We start from the raw sequence: 17422 nt of genomic DNA, 5'->3' as shown, positions 1-17422 counted from the left end.
GAACTGGTGAGTGGCACAGAGACTCTGAACTGACATCGACCACAAGCTCAATAGGGTTAATAAGGGTCTATTGAACCAACCTCCTGCAATAACGGACCATAGTCCTTAAGTTTCTGGTTTATTTTGAGTTTAATCATCTCAAAATATGGGTTAGGAGCATATATGCACAGCACGCCTCGCGCACCAGAAGGTTGAAGGATTGAAACCCCACATGTTTAGGACTGAACTGTGTGAGATGCTACAGAGCCTAGCACGCTCGGTCCCTCATGGGGGAAAAGAACCGTGTTTCAATGGCTGGAGGCTTGCACAAGCAGACTAACACGCCGACTCGAAGGGGGCTCAGAGGGTGCCAGTGTATGGTTTTAACATTACGAGTTGGGATTCTGAGAACCAGATGGGCTGCATTTGTATCCACCCCATGTGTGCCTGGACAGGAGAGGCCCGTGCGCAAAACGATGACGCAGTAGCCAGTTTGTTACTTTAGTCTCTTCTCCGGCAGCTGCCTGTTGCCCCAGCAGTGCCAATAGAGGCCAAAGCTGGAGACCCATTCACTCCCATACAGCCGCGGCCTCCAGAAACGGACTGCGCCCCTCCATTAAGTTCACTTTTGGAGTCAGGCAATGAACAGTCTGCAAAAACAACCCGGAGTACATAGTAAACCAGGGAGCAAGTCAACCACGTCACTTACACGCTACCCAGAGAGTTTGACATTGGATGTAGACCACAAATGCACGGCGAAGGCGTAAAAGTGCAACTGGAAAGCACGAGCAGCCTAGCTAAAGCGGCAAAGCGTCATGCCAACCGGCAGCCATCCATGCACCCCCCGTCAGTGAACTGGCAGCAGGGTACACACGCAGCCGGTGCTCTGTGGCACGCCAACTGCGTTCTCCTTATAGCATTAGCGCTCACCTCTTGCCAGACACCAAATGCAATTTATTCTGGGTACACTGAAGGAAAATCTTGGGGCAATCACCGCACTACAAGAACGCCAAGTTCAGCTAATTAACTGGGTCATCAACACACGGATATGCTCAACCCCGTTCTATCCGATACTTCGGTCTCGTTTGTCCACCGACGAGAACCCAGACAACAAGACCCAGAATGCAACTCACTGGGACACGAAAGGTCGGGGCAAACCAGTGACGCTCACGCTGCGCCCTAGAAACAAGTGTACGTGGATGGGCGGGTAAAGTTGTCATCTACCGCCCACGAACTTGTCCTTCAAGAAAGTAAAAAAAAAAAAATGCAACAAACCAGAGTTGACCATTCACACCGGATCATTAAAGCCGAAACCCCCACGACAAACCGCGGGAAGGGAACGCCACCGCCCCCCCCCCCCCCCAAAAGAGCTGTTCGCGACTATCACCTCTGGAGTGTGCCCCGTATTTTCCAGTCCCCGTATCTCTCCGTTCCCACAGCAGGGAGAATTTTATCTGGGATTTCGGGAAAGAAGGGGGGGGGGGCTAGAGAGCAGGCGGACAGAACGCAGCATGGAGCCCCATGCGCCGCCTGCACTCGAGCATGTCGACATCTGCAGCTGGTTGGCTGGTCCCGGGGGATTTGTAGCAGTCTGGACCCCGGCCAGGAATTCCCTACATTCTGAGCCAGCCGATGTCGCACACGCCCCATTCCTCAGGACGGGCCGCTCAGGAAGGGTATACGGTGCTTTGCCATATGTACTTCACTCCGGGACGGAGAAGGGTAATGATTACAGCTGGGAATTGTGCGGATTTATGGCAGTGTCACGGTCGAGGGTTTGATTTCCAGCCGGGAGCGAAATTTTAAGGCAGTTGGCAAACCTATTGTGCATTTTGTTAATTACACAAATGGAGCACACCGTGGGCATGCTCACAGAGCAGACGAATGCAATACTAAGATAGCTCGGTGGGTTCGTGTATCTTTGGCTGCGGTTAACCAATACAGTCGAGCTTGCCTGGCCCCGAAAGAATAAAAGAGGGAGAAAAAATCAAGACCCGTTATGGCGGTATCTGGCCAATACCTAAATCACAGCTGGCAGCCATGCCGCAGAAACCCTCATTCCTTTGCTACTCAAATGCTTACATTTGCACAAAATGGTGTCTGTTTAAACCGTGGCCTAACTAATACCATGGATATGGACTAGACGACTATTCACCAAAAATAATCTACCACCAAGGGCGCAGGCAGGTGGGGATGAAGGAGGTGCCACAGACACCCACTAAACAAATATAAACTGCAGGTACGGTTTTCTATCCTAAGTTGTGAAATGTAGTTAAAAAGCTCACAATAATTTCGGGCATGGTTCCACATGGAGGTGAACATTAAGGTGAGCGAGGAGTGCGCACTTTACAGGGGCTCTATAACAAGAACAGAGTTAATTTTGATGTTTTGCGATCTTAGAAAAGACATACAATTCTGATGTAGTGGTCTAGTATTGTAGGTCTTGCTGCTCAGCCAGAGTGGAATGTTGGTGCATGATTAGAATGCAGTGTTGGAATGCCTGAGTGGGAATCAGTTGAGGACGGGCTGAGCAGCAAGTGAGCTGCTCCTGGTGGGGCTCCCCCTTTGGGACTGGTCATCTATTTAATAAAGCATTATTCATATGCTACACCTAGTCTACTTCCATTAATTTCATCTTATTTCAAATTCTCCCCATTTCCTAAAACATCGTATCCGGTCAGACCTTGTCAGTCCTCGCATTCAGGCACATAGGTCGAGAAAGATAAACGACAAATTAACTCCATGTGTAGGAAGCCTAACATGACAACCATAAAAGCCACAAGGGAAACATTTGGGCCTTGCTGCCCCGCCCCCTCCCCCCTCGACTACTGTTGTCGATCAGGTTTCAGGCTGAGAGATAAGGAGGCAGGGGGGAGGACTGGAAGAAGCTGCAGTTTGATGGGCGCGTGCTGCGGGGCACGTTTCCACCACTGACGTCAGTGTAAGAACACAAAACCATAAAACACCACCGCCTTAGCCTGCAATAAAACAACCCCCATAAAGCATATGCGGCTTTAGTGATTGGTTTCTTGGATGTGCAGCCAACAGTGGCTTGGCTGATGCCGCCCACAACAAACTGGACACATCAAGCCAAAACCGGCTCCATCATCAAATGTCCCCAAATAAGTCTGCTCAGAGTGAGAAAATTGTCAAGGGCCTTAGGGTGCTGATAAAATTCGATCATTTAAATTACCTGGTAATTTTCACGTTGGTAAGTGCATCATCAACTAATATGTCGTTAACAAAATCCAGGGGTTAGGATAAATACTATACAGATTTGAAACCTAGGGTATTTTGGTAAAGCACCGGCCACGGATTTATTGCATAGGTATCCTATCAGGTCACCACGATTCCTTCCGCCCTTACACGGGGTATGGAATTGCATTTACGTATACCACTGCCGCCATCACACTAAATTTTAAAGAAACTACACTATACGTAAAAAGTAGCTTTCAATACATTAACTAGGAGTTTTGCATTGGAAAAAAGAGCAAGGCCATTGTTTTTCCCATCGAATTTCTTCAATCACGTTTTGGGGTGTTTTGCAACGGTGATTAGTAGCAGTCTGTCGCAGCCCTTTAGTTTATTTACGCTACCTTAGCAGCATGCTTTCCTCTAACAACCAACGATGCCATCTACTGTAGACGCACTCTGTAGGCTTGGCTGGCTTGCCCCCTGCATAGTGTACAATGGGGGGCTTCCACGCTCCGGACTCAGGAGCTGTAAGCCCCCCGGGCTATTGTCCCACCACTGGCCTGCGGGGCCCACCGAACCCTGATTATTGTTATCACAAGAGAAACAGCGACCCAGAAGCCAATTTCCTCCACTGTACTATGGCCCATGACGTACTAGCTAAGACACTGCCACCGAGGAAGCATCCCTCCAAAAGCTCGAAAGGGAAACCTGCCCCCACGCAAACAACCCTGCTATGGCGCCCTCAGAGGAGATGGTTGTGACGGAGAAAGCATGGGATGTGCCCTATGGCCTCGCCCACCCCACTAGTGGTTGCAACGGATCAACTGGCGTTAACGGTTATTTGCATTTCAGTAAGTTTAGATACTAAGAATACAAGAAGTCATATCAGTAACTTACAATAGACTCGTTCAACCTGCTTAGGCACCTTGTACTTTTTCATAAAGGTCGCACAATTTGGTTTGAGCATACGAGGAACATACACTAACTAGGTTTCTAAACCAGGCTTCCGTGCCCTGCAAAACGTGTGATCCTTGACGGAACTCAAAATACAGGCGTCGAATTTATCGTAAACAACAAACTAAGAAGCGCTTCGTAGTGCACGGACACGGAACCAACAGGGGGCGCTACCCATGAGAGAACAACGCTGTATCTGCAGGGGCGAGGTGCACGCGCAGCTAGCTGCAGACCAGCGTTGCAAACAATACCTCGGGTGAGCATCCAGTTGACTGACTTCAGATGATACCCGGGCGCCAACTGTTGCGCAATTCTAAGCAACATGTATTCGGAGATTGTATAAAGTTTATGGAGCGCATCCGCTTTTAAACGCTCACATTTTGTCACGCACATGGAAATGGCCCCTCATGAGCACAAAACAATTCGGGCAAGCGGAGAAGCCGCTATTACACTACGATTCTGGCCGCTATCTCAGTTTGTTCTAAAGGAGCAGCTGCGACTCTTGCTCTGGTCTCAAACCACGCCACATACCACACCCAAGTAAATGTAGTGGGACAGAGTATTCCCTTTACCAACACTATTTTTAAGTGAATAGGGTGCCGCCCCTGCGTGGGAATTAATCCAAAACGCAGGACTGGCACTCCTAAATATTTATGTTTTTGAAAGTATTTATTTTCCCGATAAGTAATTACTCAATCACAACTTCCTGCACCAACAAAAATAAAATAACGTGTGAGAGTGGATAGCCCGACAGCACACTCCCTTCCAGCATCCTGTCAATGAACGCATCCTTCGGCTTCTCACTTGGAGCGGCATAGCCGATGCACTCCGTCACTACTGAAGCAGCTGTGACCCGAAATCAGTGGCTGGTGCAGCTGCGCACGCCTCACTCCCCCCACGCCACAAACGAGTCAGATCCGCGGAGGCGCCTTCCTACCTGTGATGGTCAATGTGCCAAGCATGCTTCCTCCCCGTCGTCCTCCGGTTACTAAACTCTCCCGATCTCTCCCTGCGTCTTAGTTCCTCTGGTCCAGCAGCGATGCTCTCCGTGCCCGGTTTGAAGCGGTTTATGCCCCTGTGGTGATGAGGAGGATCTGCCCGGAGAGCGCGTCACGCACTGAATCAAGGGGGCGGAGGGGTCCCGGGTCACTCTGCAGATGCCCCTGTGAGCTGCTCCCTCAGCTGTCTCTCCTCACTTATCTGCAGGCTAGGAGCCGCTGCACTGTGCGCCAAGAGGAGCACGCAGGAGGTCACGTGGTTAAATGTGAGGGAGGGTCCTCGGGCGCTCACTCAGCCCCTCCCCCGCCCCTATTGTGGGCCATCCACCCCACGCTGGGCGCTCCGGAGGCGGAGCCAGAGAAACTTTTTGTCCCATCTCGACAGTTGCTTTATCTCTATTCCATGATCAGATCACCGCGGTTGGAAGGCTGCCTCCAGAACCCGCCTTTACATAATCCCTTTTAAAATGTAAAACGCGCCCGTCTGCGGAGATTGAATCTGGCTTTTGTCCCGTCTCCTCTCAGGTAGCAGTTCCAATATGCAAGTTCCTTCTTTGTTACAGATCCGAGGATGACTAGTCGAAGACAAGAGGCCAAGGCACAAAGCAGTGTTTTTTTTGTGCCAGACCACCCCCCTCTTCTTAGACTCTTAGACTACATAAATGTTAGGCATTCCTGCTTCAACTGGGGCGATCCATTATTTGTGCGAAATCCTAATAAGGGTATGAGGAACTAGGCCCCTATTCACCAAGCAGCAGTAAAAGTTACTGTTAACTGCCCCTCCTCCGCAACCTTTAACAAGGGGGGCGCATTGTACAGTGCTACGCGGTTTATACTAACTTCACAGTTTCCTTTTTCCAAGTTTCCGTGGCTAAAATAATAGGATTTATTGCTCTCTCTGTTAGATTTGGGCAGGCAGTAAAATGTTGACAATTTCTCCCTCTCAGAACAAGATAATGTGGCTAAGCTCGTCCAGTCAGTACCTCTGCAGCATCATTGGGTCCAATTGGGCTCAAACTCACTCTTAGGTCTACAATTGAATTGCTCCTGTGTGTGCAACATGCCTCTTAGAATTCTGGGGTTTTGCCCCGGCAAAACTGCAGCTCAGAGGCAGGTCGACGCATTGACTAGCATTTCTGTGCAGGCTGCCCACTTATGCTACTTACAGTGTTCCCCAGTCATCCACGGAACACCTTATAGGATATATGAATGGTATTTATAGAGCACAGCAAATGCCTGAAGGCGGCAAGGCACTAAGGTCACAATTATAAGGGTCCACTCGCGTGTAGTGAACACACTGTCTAGCAAAAATAACTATAGCGTGAAAAGAAAGGTCTTTAATGCTTTCCTAAAAGGGGGTGAGAGCTCTAATGTCGGTCCAATGACTTGGCAGCTTGTTCCATAGTCTTGCTGCCACAGCCGAGAATGCCCTCCCTCCCCATTTCTTCTTCTGAAATCTGGGCACTGTCATCAAATTGAGCTGAGCAGAGCGAAGAGTCATACCACGGGTGTAACTGAAACATAAGCCCTAAGTCCTGCTGGACAGCTTCGATAGAGGGCCTTTTGCACTGAGCATACAGATTTGAACAGGATATGTTTTCTTACGGGCAGCCAGTGAAGGTGTTGTAGCCCATAGTTCACTGACTGCCGTTTGCGAATGTCCAAGGTGAGCCTAGCCAGGGCATTCTGCACTACGCTGTAATGTAGCTTGGGTGCTCTTGTTGGTATCTGAATATAGAGCATTACAGTAATCGATTCTAGACATGACTAGTGCCAAATTCACTTGTTTCCGTGCAGCAAGGGGAATGCAGGGAACATTTTTCCTCAACATCCTGATCAACGAGAAACAAGTTGTTACCACACGATTGACCGGGCAGTCTAAGGAGAGGTGACAGTCAAGCAGAATCCTCAGGTTCTTGGCCTTCTCAGTAGGCATAGTGTGGTGTCTGCTTCCAGCTTGCTGCTCAGCAAGTGGATGTGTGTAGAATGTTAGTATGAGTGTATGATGTCATAGAGTGTTGTATGTGTGCATGAATGTCGGTTGAGAGTAGGGCTGAGCAGCAAGGAGGCTGCCCCTGTTGGGGTTTCGTTCTTCATTCATTTGTACCTTACTTCTTACTTAATTACTTCATCACCTCGTTTCTTCCTGTACCTTGCCTAATAAACTACTTGAAGATACCATCTGAATCCGGACTATTCTTCCATTACAACACATGGGTATAGGTATAGTGCCTAATGTCTCAGGCCACCAACTGTGATTCCAGATGGAGGTTTGATTTCCAAAGAGCAGCACCTCAGACTTTTCCCTGTTAGCTTCTGCTGTCATGCAATGGTTGTTAGTGACTGCAGTCACTATGGTGTCTACTAAATTAACATGATGTCTGTTTGGCTGGCCAGCTTAGGCTGGCCAAACAGACTTGTGCAGTTAAGCCCATAAATACTGTCAAGGTAAGTAAGCACTAGAGTAAAAACCCTAAGCAATTATGCCTAATGATGGAATAAAGCAATCATGTAACCTTTGAGATTTTTAAATCTGTGCAGGATGAAAGGCCATATTTTGATGTTTTTCCAACAGATTAAACAAGTTTACAACAGATACAAATGTGAGACTGCTTTCAGTTCCCGTATAAAGACTCATTTAAGGCTAAGGAAAAATTGAAAACCTCTCAGCGGATATTTTTTTAACAATGCGGTGGCACCGACTTGCAAATGGGTAAACCAAGTAATCCAAGGATTTTTTTAAAGTGCTTTGCAAACTGAAATCAAATAAAATATATCTTTTTTTTAAAGATACCGATTTAGCTTTGCTAATCATGTAACAGTATTTTAGGTGGTATGCATCTATATTTAGGAAATGTTTGATTATGCCAAACTTCAAACTCGGTTGTAAAAATGAGGTGGATTTGGAGATGGGAAAATAATTTGCACGCAGTGGCCATGTGTTACCGTGGACACGTTTTCCCAGCGGTGGCTACTCCGCAATGGCGGAGGAGCGCTGCCCCACTGGCTCAGCCAGCAGCCAAAAAATAAAACAAGATTGTTTTATTTTTCGGTAGCTGGCTGAGCCAGCGTGTGTTGGGATGGACAGGGCTGGGCCATGGGAGGTGGGTGGAGGTGTGTGATCTACTAACTGTGCATGTTTGTTAGGCCGGCCGTCTTAGGCTGTCCAAACAGAAATGTGCAGTTAGGTTTTTCCAACCTGCTGTATTGTACAGCCAGGTTGGAGAAACAGCACAGACTTCCTGTCCTGAGTGGAGTGTCAAAGCAGCCAATCCCTGCGCTGCTCTCATGCAGCATGAGAGTAGTGCAGCGATGGGATGGGTAGTTTGCTGCTGTCCCAGTGTCTGCCAGGACCATGAAGCAGAGGAGCTCCGATGCGCGAGGTGGCAGAAGCAGGTACATTTTCTTTTTGTTTTATTTCCCTCCCGATCCCCCCACACCCCCTCCACCTGTCTCACCACTGTCAATATGCATCGGCGCCACTCCATTTTCCTTTGGAAAACCATTACCCCATAACTACAAGAAGTGTTGTATCTTGCTTTAAAAACTTTCAATGACTTTCAATAATGGTACGACAGGCGTTGATATTAAATTCATACCTAACTTATGAAAAGCAGGTTATTTAGCATTGCCATTCAATCAGTTTAGATGAGCTAGCCATTTTGTCTACGTATTTCTAGGAAGAAATTGCGTTCAATCTCAAGCCCCTATTTTCCCCGAAAATGACGGATTTCTTCCTCTGAAGAATAACACTTTATTTTTTCTTATACCCACTAAGTGTGTTTTAAAAAAAATATTGTATGCTTATATCGCCTCCAGTGAAAGCTAATAAGGAACTCTTGGTACATTCAAGATTTAGAAACTCTGAGTCTGCCAAAAATCCAGCCAGCCCTAATAAATTTGAAAGCCACATGTAAATGCTTCCACCCTTCTAGCAAGCCAAATCCTCCCACTCAAAATGCACCATGGTCACATCTCTATCCCATTAAGTGCATTATTTAAAAAAGTCAACATAAAACTTTAACTCCCTTACTCTTACCATGGCCCCTGACCCATTGCCAACTTTGTCATGCAGCTGCTTCTTCAGAGACCATAATCAGGAAATTCCTATCTAACATTTCACGTGCAGCAGAGACATGGAGCACTTCAAGTACTTGCGTTACTCTGCGAGGTCCCGTTTGACATTTTCAAGCACAACTTCCTCATCGGCACCCTAACTTCTATATGAGCTTCAGTAGTTTGGTTCTAAACTGGATGCCTTTTCCCTAGCCCTCAGAATCCCATTCATTCAGACTGAAGCCTCAACGCCGCCCTTTGCAGTTTCATAGTGTTCTATTTACTCCACAGCTAAACTGAGTGGCGTGGTGAGCAAAAAAAATAGAATTGATGGATTAAACCCAGAACTGTGACTGTGGGTGAATGTTTAGATTTGTTCAGCATTCCGTCCATCATCTGTTCTTTTTGCTTTTGTCACCCTAGGTGGGAAGGATATGCCCAGACGTAGGTTCTGTGCTCATTGTGCCACTGGATTCAAGCTAGCCTGGCTGATACCCCGAAACCAGTCCCAACATGCCTGTTTCCGGTCCAGGGAGGACCTGGCCTGGCAGTTCGGGGTGGACTGTTCTAGCTGGGAGCAGTGTCAAGACTGATTTGCATATGGCTGGGCCAAACTGGAGTGGTGTGCAAAAAAATGATGGATTCAACCCAGATCTGTGACTGGGGGGTAGATGTTTGATTTGTTTAGCATTCCGTCCATCATCTGTCCTTTTTAGGTCTCGCTGAGCCAGCGCATGCGCTGCTCTGCGAGAAATTTAGTGAGTGGCTTTTGAAAGAGCTACCAGAGGCTTTTCCTGGCCTCAAGCTTGCGTGCACGCATGCAGCTGCCATGTGGGTTTCTGTCAAGGCTCATTAAGCCTTGCGTGCCTCTCTCCGTGCTTCAATTCCCTCCCCCACCACAGATCACGTCACTCTGCTGTCCTCCACTCCCCCCTCACACCCACTGCCACACCATCCCACCCTCTGTCCTGCTTTAATTACCACCAACATTCCTCCCTCGACCCTCGCGTTGCTTGTTGTTATTCTATTAGTTTCGTGCCTCATGCGATCTGCGGTCAACGTGGAAGTTTCTCACAAGATCAGTGCTGCATTGGTGACATAGGGTATTTTTCAATTTCTTTTTTTGCTTCTTTTCTTTCCTTCTCAGAGTTCTGCGCCTGCTCTCTGTCCCCCAGCCCCTCCCCCACCCCCCAGCCCTTTTCTACCATTCGGCGCACAGCCTGTGTGCAGCTACCCAAACGGTCGGACAAGAGATTGCTGACTGGGAAGCAGCTGCGCCACAGCAGTGACAGGCTGGTTTGCGAGCTTCGTGGCACACAGTCCCCTGATCTCGGCCACATTTGCATCCCTAATGTGTGCTACGAACTTTGCACAGACTGGATGTATTTTCTAAATTCAGCTGCTGTTTTTGCAAGTTAGTATCCTTACAATGTTGAGGGGTTAAGGACATCTGTCCCCAAATAAATGACTGTATATAGGGAAATAAAGTGTGTCTTTGTTTCAGCAGCACTTTTGTTTTTAGCTGAACCTCGTTAATTGCTTGCAAACGAACTAGGATAGGCTAAAAACACAAGCGCTTGCAGCTTCTGTTTTCAGCTGATCCTCGCTCAGCCCCTCTCTCCTGGTTTACTTTGTTTTCAGCAACGAAGCCAAGCATAGTTCCTATTTCGCTCCTGCCATTGCTGCTCCGTCGCTTGTGTTGGTTCCCTCCCTCCCCCACCCACCCCGCCTCCTCCCAGCTGTTTTCCTCTTAAATAGAATTATGCTTGGTTACCTTTCAAAAGCAGTGGCCCGGCTGTAGTATTGTGCTTCACTGGCAAGTTGTGGGTCAATGTCAGAACTTCACTAATAATCTAGAACTATAGAATTGTATTATGTAGTGAGCATTCTCCTTGCAGTCAGTTCTGCTTGGAGACCGTGGGGATGGAAATAAAGAATCCTGCTTTTATCTTTTTGACTGGTCCCGTGTTGTTTGGGAGATACTATATCGTTTTGGCGACGACTGATGGTCCAGCCCCTGCCAACTTTCTACAGGAAAATCCATGGTGTCCGATTTTACCACACCGTCAATTCCACATTCTCTACAAGGTGTGTCTATTTTAAAAAATTCACACGAAGCAACCAGAAGAGGAATTCTGCCGAAGAATCTAGTAGGGGCTGGAAATAAAGAATCCTGCTTCTATCTACTTGACTGGTCCCGTGCCGTTTGGGAGATACTACACCGGCTATCAAAACTATTAAGGAATGGAGCCTCCACAACTCTATTCGTGAATGTAATACTATAAAAGAAATACATTTCTCTGCTGACTTCAGAAACTAGGTTTACGCTCTAGGCTTCTGAAGACTATAGAGTGGAACCCAGTATTTGCTGCACCTATGAAGTACATCTTCATACCAGCTCAAAGCCACCAGCTGTGCTGCTGCCTGCCAAGCCACAGCTGCATTTCTGAAATGTCACCCACACAGACACGGGTGTCACGGTAGTTACCTCGTCAAAATCGCACCCTACTTATACTAAATTGCCTCTACTACTGGGCAATTCACCAAGAGTAACCTAGCTGACAGGTTGATCATCTTTGTAGGCATTCTGCTCTCTAGGAAACAAATACATACTATTACAGAGACCTAAAATGTTCATACATTTAGAGAAATTCTCTCCCTAAGTGAAATCCCCCCCCAACTGTACTCTACATTACCAAGGACCAAATCTCATACAAGCCTGGATAACAGAGAGTTAAGCATTATATCAGGTCAGCTAAAGAACTACAGGTCATTGCAAACATAAATTATCATACATGTGCTGCATACCAAAAAGGATAGATTTCAACCTAATTTTCAAAGATTAGCCCTGGCTGATATTCTGCAGCATGTTCAGAATTTTACAGGTTATGTGGGTTATTTCCTGTCAGTACACATTACCTCCTCAACACTTATGTCATTCAAGCACTGAATGTATGAGGTTCCACCTCCCCCGATCAGGCGTGTGACCCAGCAATATGCTAAATATACCAATCTGCCTCCCCCCTTAGCTTTCGCCCTGATTCCCCCCACCATTATTAGAGGACTAAATTAAGGGAAGAGCCAAACACTAGCTTTCACCCCCTGTCAGGAGGAGTCAAGGTTGCAACTGGCAGAGGAGGGAGAGTCGTACGTGATGGCAATGAGAAAAGGGTAATCGGAGTAATGAAGATAATTGGTAAGTAATGGAGACATTACTAGCTGAACTCTTATCTCATTCCAGTAATTAATATATCAGGAGCTACTATATCAGACATAGAAACCGAATTCTCAAAACTAAGACGAAACTCCTGGTTGATGGAACTTTTCTGGTATTTAATAGAAATCTTTGAAAGATACACAGGAGGAAAACTATCTTATTTAGGGATAGCATATGGTAGTACTTTAGATTCAAATTCCACAGATTGTTCACTTCGATCATCCAGTTCATTGTGAGAGATAAAAGTGGTTGGGGTGGCCCAAGTAGTTGCCTTACAGATGCCCTGGATAGAAGCACCAAAGGTCTCAATCCAAGATACAGCAATCCGTCAACTAAACCTGCCCTTAACTCATCTTGGAAGAGTAAATCCATGTAAAACACATGCCATAGAAATGACAGCCATAATCCATCAATTTAAGGAAGAAGAAGAATACTGATTTTCATGCCTAAGGACACCCAAATTTAAAAATAACAAGAGAAAAGCCCCGGCACTCTTAAATTTTTACATAAATTCAAATGTAATACATTGGTTTGCACCAACAAACACTAGGATGACGAAAGAGTCCCTGCAATACAGGAAACCATGAAAGTTAGTCCATAAGTCATTCCTTTAAGATTTATTTGCAGTAACAAAGAAGGAAAAAGACAAGCGACTGGCACATAGATACTATACAATACATTCATACAACATGTTATTGAGTGAAATGCATGATGGTCCAGTCCTTTGTTGTGAAGAAAAACCGATCACAGCCAATGTGCGTTTCGTCACCACCGTGACTTTCTCAAGGCTTCTTGGTTGGTCAAAATGGATGCTGTAGATGTCAGCGGTTCGATAGTCCCAAAGAAGGATCCTCTTGGAAAGGCAATCAGTAGTTAAAAGATGAGTTATCGTATCTTCCTTCCTATTCAGTCCAGAGAAGAGAGATTTTGCCTCCAGACAATTTCTAAAAACCCGTGTACAGTAACTTTCAACGATTCCTCGTCGATTGATAAATAGTATTCTTATTTGAAAAACCGGTCAGTAGTTAAAACATAAAAGTTTACTCCTTCCTTTCCTATTTCATTTTCAATCAAGAGATTCGTCCTCCAAGATAAAAGATTTTCTAAGGACGTATAAACAGTAACACACTGATTCCTTGTGACGTGGTCAAACAGTATTCAGATGTGAAGGGCACTGTGATAAGACCCTCAAGGCATCTTGAGTGGTCTCCGTAATCTGCTACTCCTTTCAAAGCTGCTGCCAAGGAATCGTTGAAAGTTACTGTACACGGGTTTTTAGAAATTGTCTGGAGGCAAAATCTCGCTTCTCTGGACTGAATAGGAAGGGAGATACGATAACTCATCTTTTAACTACTGATTGCCTTTCCAAGAGGATTGTAGAAAATGATAAATGGTAGTAAATTCCAGACGTAGCCTTGAGGTATATTTTAAGGAGGTTTATTGGTTGGTTACCAGATGGTACAAGGTAGTTCAGTAGATGACAAGATTAGTCTAGATGATGGCCCCACCAGGAGCAGCATGGTTGCTGCTCAGACCACTCTCTCCAACTGTCACTCTCTCCACGCAAGCAGGCACACCAACATTCCACTCTCTCTCTCATCAGGCATTCCAACATTCCACGCATCCATCACATTCATTCTGGCTGAGCAGCTAAGAGGGGAATGCACTTAAGGGAATTAAGGTACAACAAGGATCCTTCTTTGGGACTATCGAGCCGCTGACATCTACAGCATCCATTTTGACCAACCAAGAAGCCTTGAGAAAGTCACGGTGGTGACGAAACGCGCATTGGCTGTGATCGGTTTTTCTTCACACCAAAGGACTGGACCATCATGCCTTTCACTCAATAACATGTTGTATGGATGTATTGTATAATATCTATGTGCCAGTCCCTTGTCTTTTCCCTTCTTTGTTACTGCACATAAATCTTAAAGGAATGACTAATGGACTAACTTTCATGGTTTCCTGTATTGCAGGGACTCTTTCGTCATCCTAGTGTTTGTTGGTGCAAGCCAATGTATTACATTTGAATTTATGTAAAAATGTAAGAGTGCCGGGGCTTTTTTCTTGTTATTTACGCTATACAAGTTACCTTTGTTTCTTGTATTATTGATACCTTGGATAGTGGGGTATCTGACCCTGAGAGGCACCAAATGTACACTGTACTTTAAAGATAAATTAAACATACTAGCCCAGTTTTCTGTTAGGATTTGAATTGCGACAGTGTATCCACCACTATCTCGTTTTTTCTTTTCACCAAAATTTACAAAAATGTTTTCAGAATGTGTGTTACTGAGATACAGCAAGCTAAATCTCAACAGTTCTCACTACTTGCTATGTATTCCAGGACTCTTCTTCAGGGGAGGAAGGGAAAAACAAAGAAAGGGTAACTGTTTGTTCCTGATGGAAGGAGGACAACACCTTAGGGTGAAATCCCAGTTACTGACCACTGAATAAATAATGTTGATACCACCAACCTTTGGCCAAAGCAATCAAGTAAGAACTGAAGATCCCACTTAGGTTCACAATACAAAGGATTGAAGGATTTGTCAGAACACCAGGAAGAAAACAATGCCCAGTGATTATACGATCATCTGGCCCATTGATGACGGAATCCCTGTACTGAAGCTGCAACAGAAGAAAAAAGGCTCAACTTTTTTAAGCCCCTCCTCTCAACAGCCAGACCCATAAGTGCTTCCTCTGAGAAGCAAACTGAGGAAGGAGAGGGCTTCATAGGGTCATGGCTTTAGAGAAACACGTTATTATGGCCTGGATCATCATTCTAAGAAGAGACCAGAAAAACTCTTCTTCAAATGCTGTTCTAACTAATGATCCATCGCAGCAGTTATAAGAACCTCCTGAGAAATAATTGAAGAGCGGCCTGCTAAATCTGACAACACTGGATCTAGTTTCAAGGATGAAGACAACTCCAACTTGCCCTTTGCCAGCGGATATGTACGAGTCAAGAATTTCAGCTTATCGGTCTTATCAGGATCCTTTATTCCTTTTGTCTCTGATCTCACGGTTAATGACAAGACATGGAGGATGAAACTGGAGCTCAAGACATGACTGAGCTGGTACCTGGTTGGTTCTTTTTCTAATGCAAATATGAGGATTATATGCCAAGTACTTAAAAACCACAGAAGGTTCCTATCTTTGAAAAAACTTACACCTAGGAGCTGGGTTTTGGGTTGGGCTTCCATCATCAAATTCTGAGGCAGGCAATGTAGGAGAAGGAAGATATTGGGAGAAGGAGGAGAATAAAGACCCCCTGTATTAGTTCTTGATCTCTGGAACACTTACAATAGGGAGTGAATCAAGAATGGAATTTGCCCCTCAGAACGAATAAGAGGAGGAGGAGTAGCAGAATTCTCCTTTCTGCAACTTTTCCGATCCACACTGCCCTTTGATTCTTGGGTACAATGATGCCTCGCAGAAGTTCCAGTAATCCTCAACATACACCAGGCACAGGTGCTGTCCAATGATCAACAGGATGCCAAAAGGGCAAGCATGGGAATTGGTGACATGAGCAGTATCCAGGTACAATTCCATTAATTATTATTTTCTATTAAATGCAGGAACAAATACGCCCCATGAAGGAAGAATGAAATGGAAGAACAATCAAGTCTGGTAACCTCAGCAGAAACTGCATAATATGTAAAAAGCTCAGATTCCACCCACTCCTGCTGGCTGAAGGACACTGATATTTTGAGTAGCAGTTTACGCTCCAAGCCCCGAGCTCCCAAAGCCTTCCAAAGGTGGATGAGCACAAGTCGTTCGAGCCGTAATTGGGTCCTGGCCCAGACCCTATCCAGACTGGCACCCTACACAGGCAAGAGTGAGAATTGAAGCACTTGTTAGGGTGCTGCCCTGACAGCGCAATCGGGAGCTTGTGTTACCTTGCTGCCCCACTCCATGCAAGTCCAATAATTTTCTTCGATCCAAGAAACCCTTGGTCTTTCTATTTTACGTAAGGACACACCATACGGACCTAGAATTATTTGCACCCAGATAAATGTTTACTTTCATTATTAGTAGTGATTTACATTAAAAGGTATGAAAGAAACTATGTGGTGAAGGGAGACTTGCACTGTTTAGATTATTTCAGTTTAGTACAGCAGCATAGCACGGATTTGGTAGTTCTTATTTTGTTCAATGTTAGCCTAGCTCTTTGAATTGTGAGCTTTGTTGTGGCCTAATTATTTGCCTGCAGAGAAACAACCTTTCTTTCCAGCCTTTTCTTTCTCTTTTTGTTTATAACTTAAATGCATATCTTTCTTATAACTTATACGGATATCAACCTAAACGGGCAAACAATAGAAGAAAAAAAATCTGCTTACTTTGATATACAGCAGTTTCAGATATATAGAAACATTCACATATTTGCCATAGAAATGACTACCAAAAAGGCAGAGAAGTCAGGCAAACAAAGCCTAGTAAGCTAATTTGCCATAAAGATGCAGAGTTTAAGTCTACTGGTTTGACCAGCCGCTTCAGAAAATGGGGGCTGAGAACCACAATGCTGCTGAAAGAAGACCCAAAGCCTTAGCACCGGTGTCCCCCCTAAAGGACCACAGCAAGATTTTCCTCCTGCCCATGTCAAACCTTGGACCTACTAGGACCGAGAACACAACTTGGAGCACAAAGAGAGGCGTGTCCTCTATCTAGCCAGCAGATTAGAGTCCTCAAAGGCTGACCCAGGAATAATAAAGGACGTCACACCCTTCTAGACATTGATATAGGCCTGAGGCAGTAATGAAACTGTGGTAATACAAAGTCCATTAGCCCTGGTGTATAATTCTGTAGATGGTTTATTTAAGCTTAGTTACAAGTTAAGTTCCAGTTAAGCAGGCAAGTAAGCAGATCATAACAGATAGCCCCACCAGGAGCAGCCTCCCTGCTGCTCAGCCTGCACACTCCAACTGACACTCAGCACATCACCAGGCACCCATGCATTCCATGACATCACCAAGCATTCCATGACATCACCAAGCCCTCTAGAACTCATCCTGGCTGAGCAGTA

General features: G+C 45.7%; 1 protein-coding gene across 2 annotated transcripts in view; it reads right to left on the bottom strand.

Moving 5' to 3' along the window:
- Positions 1–17422, bottom strand: part of AKAP12 (A-kinase anchoring protein 12) — a 383789-nt gene that overhangs the window by 32156 nt on the left and 334211 nt on the right. The window contains exon 1 of one of the 2 annotated variants that reach the window (XM_085612495.1): positions 5066–5703. The exons of the other annotated variant lie outside the window; for it this stretch is intronic. Within the exon in view, the coding sequence (XP_085468621.1) occupies positions 5066–5090 (25 nt within the window). The 5' untranslated portion in view covers positions 5091–5703. Of the gene's footprint in view, positions 1–5065; positions 5704–17422 lie in introns of those variants that run through there. 2 annotated transcript variants of the gene reach the window in all.

The sequence above is a fragment of the Triturus cristatus genome, chromosome 6, assembly GCF_964204655.1.
Source record: "Triturus cristatus chromosome 6, aTriCri1.1, whole genome shotgun sequence".
Lineage (NCBI taxonomy): Eukaryota > Metazoa > Chordata > Amphibia > Caudata > Salamandridae > Triturus > Triturus cristatus.
Note: the sequence above shows the minus strand (reverse complement) of the source record. Positions and strands in the feature narration are given on the sequence as shown.